The sequence below is a fragment of the Nycticebus coucang genome, chromosome 13 (genome assembly GCF_027406575.1).
Source record: "Nycticebus coucang isolate mNycCou1 chromosome 13, mNycCou1.pri, whole genome shotgun sequence".
Classification (NCBI taxonomy): Eukaryota; Metazoa; Chordata; class Mammalia; order Primates; family Lorisidae; genus Nycticebus; species Nycticebus coucang.
Window position 1 is genome coordinate 22,733,873 of NC_069792.1, and position 11,029 is coordinate 22,744,901.

At 45.0% G+C, this 11,029-nt stretch overlaps 1 protein-coding gene across 3 annotated transcripts; it reads right to left on the reverse strand.

Annotated features, from left to right (window-relative positions):
• Positions 1 to 7,644: 7,644 nt before the first annotated feature.
• LOC128563976 (ral-GDS-related protein-like) lies at positions 7,645 to 10,470 on the reverse strand. Of its 3 annotated transcripts, XM_053559575.1 has the most exons (5): positions 10,358 to 10,470; positions 9,677 to 9,748; positions 9,164 to 9,238; positions 8,109 to 8,230; positions 7,645 to 7,873 (listed from the first exon to the last, which is right to left on the reverse strand). In XM_053559575.1, the coding sequence occupies exons 1-5, from the start codon at positions 10,379 to 10,381 to the stop codon at positions 7,834 to 7,836; spliced, it is 333 nt and encodes a 110-aa protein (XP_053415550.1). In that variant the 5' UTR covers positions 10,382 to 10,470; the 3' UTR covers positions 7,645 to 7,833. The 3 variants fall into 3 exon arrangements, 2 of the variants coding, with proteins under 2 accessions (XP_053415550.1, XP_053415551.1); XM_053559576.1 differs by lacking the exon at positions 9,164 to 9,238; XR_008373938.1 differs by lacking the exons at positions 9,164 to 9,238; positions 9,677 to 9,748 and having other exon boundaries at positions 10,358 to 10,408.
• Positions 10,471 to 11,029: the final 559 nt, after the last annotated feature.

Genomic DNA, 11,029 nt, shown 5'->3' on the forward strand with positions numbered 1-11,029 from the left:
ACTACCACACTTATCAATTATCTCAGGAAATGTTAATGGCTTGCATTCCCCACTGAAGAGACATAGATTGGTTGACTGGATTAAATACCACAAGGAATCCATTTGCTGTCTGCAAGAAACACACCTGGCTTCAAAAGAAAAATTAAAACTCTGAGTCAAGGGTTGGAAAACAAATTTTCAGGCAAATGGAATTCAGAAGTAAAGAGGAATTGCAATCTTATTTTCAGATACATGTGGATTTAAAGCAACTAAAGTCAAAAAAGACAAAGATGGTCACTTTATACTGGTCAAGGGAAAAATACAACAAGAAGGTGTTTCAATTCTAAATATTTATGCACCCAATTTAAAAGCTCCCAGATTCTTGAAACAGACCTTACTCAGTCTGAGCAATATGGTATCTGATAATACCATAATAACAGGGAACTTTAACACTCCTCTTACAGAGCTGGATAGATCCTTTAAACAGAAATTAAACAAAGATATAAGAGATTTAAATGAGACCCTAGAATAACTATGCTTGATAGACGCATATAGAACACTCCATCCCAAAGATAAAGAATATTCATTCTTCTCATCACCCCATGGAACATTCTCCAAAATTGATCATATCCTGGGACACAAAACAAATATCAACAGAATCAAAAGAATTGAAGTTTTACCTTGCATCTTCTCAGACCATAAGGCACTAAAGGTGGAACTCAACTCCAACAAAAACCTTCAACCCCACACAAAGTCATGGAAACTAAACAACCTTCTGTTGAATGACAGTTGGGTGCAGAAAGAAATAAAACAGGAAATCATTAAATTCCTTGAGCATAACAACAATGAAGACACATCTACCAAAACCTGTGGGATACAGCAAAAGCAGTTTTGAGAGGAAAATTTATCACTTCAGATGCCTACATTCGAAAAATAGATAGAGAGTGCATCAACAAACTCACAAGCCATCTTATGGACTTGGAAAAGGAAGAACAATCTAAGCCTAAACTCAGTAGAAGAAAAGAAATATCCAAAATCAAATCAGAGATCAATGAAATTGAAAACAAAAGAATCATTCAGAAAATTAATGAAACAAGGAGTTGGGTTTTTTGAAAAAAATAATAAAATAGATAAACCATTGGCCAGACTAACGAGGAATAGAAAAGTAAAATCTCTAGTAACCTCAATCAGAAATGATAAAGGGGAAATAACAACTGATCCCACAGAGATACAAGAGATCATCTCTGAATACTACCAGAAACTCTATGCCCAGAAATTTGACAATGTGAAGAAATGGATCAATATTTGGAAGCACACCCTCTCCCTAGACTTAGCCAGGAAGTAATAGAACAACTGAACAGACCAATTTCAAGCACTGAGATTAAAGAAACAATAAAAAAGCTTCCAACAAAAAAATGCCCTGGTCCAGAGGCTTCAAACCAGAATTCTATCAAACTTTCAAGGAATAGCTTATTCCTGTACTGCAGAAATTATTCCAAAAAATTGAGGAAGAAGGAATCTTCCCCAACACATTCTATGAAGCAAACATCACCCTGATACCAAAACCAGGAAAAGACCCAAACAAAAAGGAGAATTTCAGACCAATCTCACTCATGAATATAGATGCAAAAATTCTCAACAAAATCCTAGCCAATAGATTACAGCTTATCATCTAAAAAGTCATACATCATGATCAAGTAGATTTAATCCCAGGGATGCAAGGCTGTTTTAAGATACGCAAGTCCATAAACATTATCCACCGTATTAGCAGAGGCAAAATTAAGGATCATATGATTCTCTCAATAGATACAGAAAAAGCATTCGATAAAATCCAGCATCCTTTTCTATTTAAAACACTGAGGAGTATAGGCATAGGTGGCACATTTCTAAAACTAATTGAACTATCTATGACAAACCCACACCTAATATTTTACTAAATGGAGTAAAACTGAAAGCGTTTCCTCTAAGAACTGGAACCAGACAAGGTTGTCCTCTGTCACCTTTACTATTCAACAGACTCCTGAAAGTTTTAGCAAATAGAATTAGGCAAGACAAGGAAATAAAGGGAATCCAAATGGGAACAGAGGAGGTCAAACCCTCCCTATTTGCTGATGACGTGACCTTATACTTAGAAAATCTCAAAGACTCAACCACAAGACTCCTAGATGTCATCAAAAAATACAGTAATGTTTCAGGATATAAAATCAATGTCTACAAGTCAGTAGCCTTTGTATACACCAATAGCAGTCAAGATGAGAAGCTAATTAAGGACACAACTCCATTCACCATAGTTTAAAGGAAATGAAATACCTAGGAATATACCTAACAAAGGAGGTGAAGCACCTCTATAAAGAAATTATGAAATCCTCCGAAAGGAAATAGCAGAGGATATTGACAAATGGAAGAACATACCATTGTCATGGATGGGAAGAATAAACATTGTTAAAATGTCTATACTTCCCAAAGCAATCTACCTATTCAATGCCATTCTTATTTAAATACCAACATCGTACTTTCAAGATTTGTAAAAAATGATTCTGCATTTTGTATGGAACCAGAAAAAAAAAACTGTATAGCTAAGGCAGAACTTAGTAATAAAAATAAAACTTGGGGCATCACCATACCAGATTTTAGGTTGTACTACAAAGCCATAATGGTCAAGACAGCATGGTACTGGCACAAAAATGGAGACATAGACACTTGGAATCAAATAGAAAACCAAGAAATGAAACTAACATCTTAAAACCACCTAAACATTGATAAACCAAACAAGAACATACCTTGGGGGAAAGAATCCCTATTCAATAAATGGTGTTGGGAGAACTGGATATCCACATACAAAAGACTGAAACTGGACCCACATCTTTCCCCACTCACAAAAATTGATTCAAGTTGGATAAAGGACTTAAATTTAAGGCATGGTATAATAAAAATCCTCAAAGAAAGCATAGGAAAAACACTGGAAGATATTGGCCTGGGGAAAGACTTCATGAAGAAGACTGCCATGGCAATTGCAACAACAATAAAAACAAACAAATGGAACTTCATTAAACTGAAAAGCTTCTGTACAGCTAAAGAGACAACAACCAACGCAAATAGACAACATACACATTGGGAAAGGATATTTGCATATTTTGAATCAGACAAAAGCTTGATAACTAGGATCTATAGAGAACTCAAATTAATCCACATGAAAAAAGCCAACAATCCCATATATCAATGGGCAAGAGACATGAATAGAACCTTCTCTAAAGAAGACAGACAGATGTCTAATAAACATGTGAAAAGATGTTCATCATCCCTATCTATTAGAGAAATGCAAATCAAAACCACCCTTAGATACCATCTAACCCAGGAGAGAATGTCCCACATCACAAAATCTCAAAACTGCAGATGCTGGCGTGGATGTGGAGAGAAGGGAACACTTTTACACTGCTGGTGGGACTGCAAACTAGTACAACCTTTCTGGAAGGAAGTATGGAGAAACCTCAAAGCACTCACTAGACCTCCCATTTGATCCTGCAATCCCATTACTGGGCATCTACCCAGAAAGAAAAAACATCCTTTTATCACAAGGACACTTGTACTAGACTGTTTATTGCAGCTCAACTTAAAATCGCCAAAATGTGGAAACAGCCTAAATGCCCACCAACCCAGGAATGGATTAACAAGCTGTGGTATATGTCTACCATGGAATACTATTCAGCTATTAGAAAAATGGAGACTTTACATCCTTCGTATTAACCTGGATGGAAGTTCAAGACATTATTCTTAGTAAAGCATCACAAGAATGTGAGAAGCATGAATCCTATGTACTCCATTTTGATATGACGACAATTAATGACAATTAAGGTCACGGTGGGGGTGGGGGAAGGGGAGAGCAAAGAGAGAAGGAAGGAGGGAGGGATTGGGAAAGGAAGAGCAGAGAGAGGGAAGGAGGGAGTGGGGTGGGGTCTTGGTGTGTGCCACACCTTTTGGGGGCAAGACAGGATTGCAAGAGGGACTTTACCTAACAAACGCAATCAGTGTAACCTGGCTTATTGTACCCTCAATGAATCCCCAACTATAAAAACAAACAAGCAAACAGACAAACAAACAAAAAAATCAAAACTATGAACAAATTCCTATGCACACTGCACATATCTTATTAGTGAGCAGGTCATGCTGCAAAGTTCCCACGTGCTTTCAGCTGTCTCACAGCATCTTTCTTTAGCTCAGATTGAGAAAAGTGATTTAAATGTTTAGATATTTCTGCTGGTTGTGGTGGCTCACACCTGTAATCCCAACACTCTGGGAGACTGAGGTGGGTGGATTGCTTGATCTCATGAGTTGGAGAACAGCCTAAGAAGGATCAAGACCCCATCTCTACTAAAAATAGAAAAATTAGCCCGGTGTCCTGGCAGGCGCCTGTAATCTCAGCTACTAGGAAGGCTTAGGTAGGAAGATAGCGTAAGCCCCAGTTTAAGGTTGCTGTGACCTATGATGCTACAGCCCTCTACCCAGAGTGATAGAGTGTGATCCTGTCTAAGACATGAATGAATGAATGAATAAATAAATAAATACTGACAAATTTTAAACATATGAAACAAAATAATAACAATTTGCTGGCTGAACAAGATCTAGTTCCCTAAAGTAAAATTTTAGGAGTTTTTATTTTTAATACATTTGTATTGCTTTTTTTTTTTTTTGTAGAATAATTTATTTTGTTGCTTGGCGCCTGTAGCTCAGTAGCTACGCCACGGCTACATACACCAGGGCTGGGGGGTTTAAATCCAGCCCAGGCCTGCAAAATAGCAATGACAACTCCACCCAAAAAATCGCTGGGCTGGGCACTGTGGCAGGCTCCCGATGTCCCAGCTACTTGGGAGGCTGACACAAGAGAATCGCTTAAGCCTGAGAGTTGGAGACTGCTGTGAGCTGTGATGCTGTGGTACTCTATTGGACAACACAGTGAGACTCTGTCATGAAAAAAGAAATCATTTATTTTGTAAGATCATTACATAGTTTAAAAATTAACTTTAATAAAAATTACAGTAGAAAACTTGAAATGGTATATAGCAAGTTTCACTACTTGCTCATGTATTTTCTGGTCCCTTTAGGACACTTTTCACTTTATGATCTTGTCAAAAGAAAAAAATAAAACAAGAAGGAATTAAGAGAGAAATCTAAAACTTATCAGAGCAGATAATCTGCTGTCAGTGGTATCTTGGAAGGTGTATTCTTATTTTCTTTGAGGGATTTTCTTCATCATCATAATTTCAACCAATCATCACACCAAGGCTATATCAAAACACCTTCCTTGTTTATCCTACGCATGACCATTTTTGAATTGGAGACATTCTCATTAAATATGCAAATTTTTCTTACAGAACTTTTTCCTAAATTCTGCAGTAAAATATCCTATAAGGATATCTTGTTTCATAGTTTAATAGCAGGAATACATAGAATGTCTATAAGAATTGATTAAATCTACACTGTTGATTGGTCCACTTGAGATACACGTTTATTTTCCAATGGGACAATTTCTGCATTTACACTATAATACATGTACATATTGCTGGGCTCGAGATTTGTATAATCTCCTTTACAATATGCTTCTCAGTTTCTACAGTAATTCTCTCTAGAATGCTACGCAGTTAGAGAGGTGGTTAGAACATGATCTTGTTCTCTCCATGTCCCTGGGTTATTTGTAAAGTGATTGACTTACACTTCTACCATCCCTGCTTTGAAGTGATGGGGTATCACAATTATATGAAACCCAGACAATGACAGTCTAAGGAAGTTGGAGACTCACACCTGTGCAGTTGCATTCCCCTGCCTTAGAGTGCTCTCAGGGATTAGAGACCCTGTCCCAGCTGCCCACACCACACACCAGCAATAGAGGCTTGGCTTTCTGAAGAACCTCTGGCTGGTTTCGGGAAAGAAAGAAGCCCCCCCGCCCAACCACCACCACCACCACCACCACGATGTTTCCCCATTGCCTGGTGCAAGCTCCATAATGAGAGGGACCAATGCAAGAGCCTGAGCCCTGCAAATTATCCAGCTCATCCCTGATGAACAGCCAGCAAAGCCCCATGGCCAGAGCCCCTGCCTGCATGCACCTGCACCCGGACAGACCCTTCTCTCTTCTGAATAGGACTGGCGACTGGTACTTTTCAGGTAAACGTTGAGTAAGAAAATTAAGCAAAAAACACTGGCCCGGTACCCTTTCCAAATTCACCTCTTCCTGCCCTCTAAACATTTGCCCCCATCTCCAGCCCACCTTTACCTTTATTAGCTTTTCCCATGTGATGCCATCATCTTGTGCCCACAGTTGTTCATAAGCTCTGGAGCTTTCCCTTCTATTTCAGAAAGAAATAGAACAAACAGCAGGGGTATTTACTCTCCTCCAACACTACCATGAGCAAAGAGAATAGGATCTTCTTTAGAGAATCTAAAATTTTTTTTTGTCAAAAGTGAAGTTTCTCCAACCCACAGGCAGGCCCTCAAATTTTGGTGATGAGGAATTAAAATCATTAGTACTCTAAAGTCAAATGATAACAGAAGATGCTTCAAGCACATGGAGCTAGTGAGAAACACCAGGTAGTGTATGTTTAGGGTAGCGCTGCTGCTAGCAAACTAAGAGGAGTAGAAACAAAATTACTACTAGTCTAATCCAGACCATCTCAGCCACGATAGTGTAGAACGGTCCCCTGGTCCAGAAAATGCGGCTTGGGCAGCACCAATTAAGCTGTTATTGATGGTCATCTCCAAAATCTACTGTTGTATGACAGCTGAACTCTTAAAAAACACATCTGTTTGGGCATTTTCATCAGCTTTCAGGCCGTCTGCATCTCCAGAGTGGAGTCGGCAGGACAAACTCTACCACCCTAGGGAAACCTGTGTCTACCTCTTTTGCCAGCCCCTCTTTTCAGCTGGACCAACCTCTCTTCTTCCTCCCCCTGCTCAGCCAGCATGAGTGGAGAATGAGGATGAAGACCTTTGTGGTGATACACATCCACTCTTAATAGTAAAGGTCAAGATGTGTTTTGTCTGGTTTTGGTATCAGGGTAAAACTGGTGGCAGGAAGTCAGTTTGGAAGTGTTCTAACTCCATGCCAGAAAGTATAGAAGAAAAAAAAAGAATCAGGAAGCCTTATTTTTTTTTTTTTGTAGAGACAGAGTTTCACTTTATGGCCCTCAGTAGAGTGCCATGGCATCACAGCTCACAGCAACCTCTAACTCCTGGGCTTAAGCGATTCTCTTGCCTCAGCCTCCCGAGTAGCTGGGACTACAGGTGCCCGCCACAACACCCAGCTATTTTTTTTTGCTGTAGTTCAGCCGGGGCCGGGTTTGAACCCACCACCCTCCGTATATGGGGCCAGCGCCTTACCGACTGAGCCACAGGTGCCGCCCAGGAAGCCTTTTGAAAGCAGACACTAGACAATCCTCCAGATGTCATTCATGAGGTGGTCTTTGCAGAAACTCTATACAGGAGAAATGGAGCTCCACTCAGCTACCTTCAGTTCACATAGATGTGCAACAGCCTCAGATCATGAAGAGTTTCATGTCTGTGGCATCCATGCGTTGACAGAGCACACTCGCAAAATTATACAGACTATCCACGACAGCTATAGAGAAAAAATCACGAAGACAAATGACAACAATGTGTAACATACATTTATTACTAAGTAAAAGCCAGAAATGAGGAGCAAGGACTAGGGAGTATAGATGACAGGAAAAGGGAGTGTCAGGGCGGAGTAATGAACATGTTTCCAGGGGGTGTAAGGGAGTGGCAGGGGAGAGTAAATGAAGGTAGCTCAAAGGTGGACACAGTCCCAGGACAGGTCTCCTCGACCTTGATGTTCTTGTTGGCCTATTCAAATGGTGGCTCTGGCTCCCAGGAGAAGCTGTGGCTGTAGGACAGAGAGGCAGCTATGAGGCTACCAGGAACAGAATTCAGGTCCCCCGCCCAGAGTCTGCCTGGCAGGCTTGGACACTGGGCGCCCAGCAGTCACCATGCCCCAGGGACTGTTGGTGACCAGGGAACAACGGCCACAGGCTCTTTGCAGCTGGCCACCAGACAGAGTCCTGAGCAGAGATGCACAAAGGTCCCCCTACCCTCCCTCCACCAACCTTGCAGGCACTCACCTACTGTACCACTCCAGTGGCTTCATGCTTTGGAACCAGGACTGAAATTCTTTGTCCGGTTGAAAACCGAAATTATTGGCAGTCACCTGCAGCAACTGCAGCTGCTGGAGGATCTTGAAGGCCTGGAGCCAGAGAGAAGGATGGATGCTGACTGGGCCGGGGGGAAGATTCTGAAGGGCCCATGTTGGGGAGGACAAGGGGCCGATCTCTGGCGCCTTCCTCTGGAGTGGTTCCCTTCTCCCCTCCCATCCTCTGCAGGCCCAGTCTGTCCTCAGAGTTGGATATCAACTGCCTTTCTCCAGGAGTTGGTTTTCATTCCCATCCTGCACGTTTCATGGGGTGGACTGCCCCTTCCCTGACGTCAAACCCTCCCAGGAAATCTACGATGTGGAGGATGCAGCCAGGGAATGTCCTCCCAGGGCAGTCTCTGACTTCCACATGTTGTGCTTCCCCAGAGAGAGGCCCCCAGTTGCCCACCTTCCCCTTTGTGTTATGTCCAGCACATTTCCGTGCAAGGCACAGCCAATGCCCTGGAGAGAGGCCCCCTACCCAGGACTCCTCCCTCCTTGGGCTCCCTTGCTGCGTGTCATCCAGGGTCACCGGCCAGGGGACCTGCACAGAAAAGCACTTGCACCCACATCACGATGTGGGTTGTGATGTAGGGGGTGGGGGGAGCTGAAGCTGAGCCTTCTGTCCCAGCACTCCCTCGTGACAAGTAGGAACACACAAACTCTCCTTGCACACAGAGTGTTTGGAGCCACATGGGAGCTGCCTGAGTGTGGAGGGGCCAATTTCAACTCCTCCCGTGGGCAGCACCTGAGGGAGAGGCTGAGTCCGGCTCAGCCAGACGCTCGGGCAGCTCAACAGTCAGGCAGCTCTGCAGCATCTGCCTGGGGAGCAGGGACTGGAGGCTGATGTCGGGCCTGATACCCCAGCTCACAGGGCTGCCTGGGAGCAGTTTTGCTGAGTGCTGAGTTCTCAGGGCTCCGTCCAGGAATGTCTCCCCCCAGCCTTAGGATTCTGGGCCCCAGTGTGCCAGCCCCAGGCTCACTCACAGCCAGATCATTGTGTGTCCACTGGTGCAGCCGGATTAGATCATTCAGGAAGATCACAAGATAGGGAATGATGCCCTGTGTCATTGGGGTGGGAGTGGTGATGAGCACCCACCTGCAGGTGGCCTTCCCAGTTCTGTTGCTCAGAATCTCACCACCCCTGTCTCTTAGACCTCTACTAAAGATCTCTGACTTGGAGCAGCCATAGAACTTCAGCTCCTCCTTCAATTCTATCCGTCTCCTCCCCCAGCTGCACCCATGGTCACCTACAGCCCTGGGATGTTAACAGGTCACAATATCTTGTGGTCCCTGACGCCATCCTTCCCAAAGGGCATGTTGAGCCCACTCTTCCAGGCCTCTGTCCTGGTCCCTCTACTGAGGGCCTTTGAGGCACCAGCTATAGGAAGGAGGGCCTAGGAGGAGGCCCTTGCTCTCCTGATGGGGAGACTCCAGCTGGGAGGGAGGCCCTGCCCTCTGTCCCAGTGGCCCTCCCCACCCACACCAGAGGAGGCTCACCTTCCGTCTCCGCTGCCTCATCTGGGCTCTCTGGGGGTTTCTTTCCATGCTGGCCAGCTTGGAGATGCCCCGCTGCCAGGGTCAGGACAAGGTCAGTGAGACTATCTTGCCCTCACTCAGCTACTCCCAGGACCCTGACCTCGCACTGTGGACACCTGGCCACAGTCAGCTGGTGAGGTGCTACAGTCACTCAGTGAGCTCTGGTTCTAGACCCAGCCCTGTGTCCTACACCCACTTGCTGTGTCACTTGCGGCATGCAGCTCAGCCCCTTGTTTGTCTGGAGACACTGCCCCAGCTGCCCACACCACACACCAGCAATAGAGGCCTGGATTTCTGAAGGATCTCTGGCTGGTTTCGGGAAAGAAAGCAGCGCACCACCACCGCCGCCTCCATGACGTTTCCCCGTCGCCTGGTGGAAGCTTCATAACCAGAGGGACCAGTGCAGGAGCCAGAGCCCTGCTAATTATCCAGCTCATCCCTGATGAGCAGCCAGCAAAGCCCTACGGCCAGAGCCCCTGCCTGCACCCACCTGCCCCCGGACAGACCCTTCTCTCTTCTGAACAGGACTGGAGACTGGTAATTTTCAGGTAAACGTTGAGTGAGAAAATTAACCAAAAACACCTGGCCCAGTACCCTTTCCAAATTCACCTCTTCCTGGCCCCATCTCCAGTCCCTCTTTACCTTTAGCAGCTTTCCCCGGCTCATGCCACCATCTTCTGCACAGAGTTTTTCATATGCCCTGGAGCTTTCCCTTTGCAGAGGGGAAAGGAAGTCGGATAAATCAGGGAGTAGCGGGGAGGAGGGCGAGTTCACATTCCTTGAACTGGGAATGCAAAGGATCCAAACTGGCAGGATTTTTGTTTCCTCTGGGCTCCTAATTCCCGGGGGCTCTACAGGACCGGGGTGGGCGCTGACCTGCTGTTCATCTGGCCCAGCCCAATGTCAACTGGGCAGCTCAGTTTCTCAGTTTAGATGTGCTGTGCACTAGACATGGGAATATCTCCAATGTGGCAAAAACCCGTGCCCCACGGTGAAGAAAACTTGGTGCTGAGTTAGACATTCAGTGCTAACACCCCAGTGGACTGAGAGACCCTGCCAGGCCACCCATTCCTGCCTCCGGAGGTGCTGGGCTCCCCTCCCCTCCCAGTGCAGTGAGGGAGCATGGCAGACCCGGGAGAGGTGCTGGGTGCAGCTGAGGAGACACACGCCCACCCACCTGGATACTGCCCTCCAGGTTCCCTGGAGCATAAGGATGGGCGCAGCCTTCAGGGCTTGGACGATGCCATGCGAAGATGAGTAGTTTCGCAACTTGTTACACTCCTGGGGAGGGAAGAGGATGCACCGTGAGGTGGG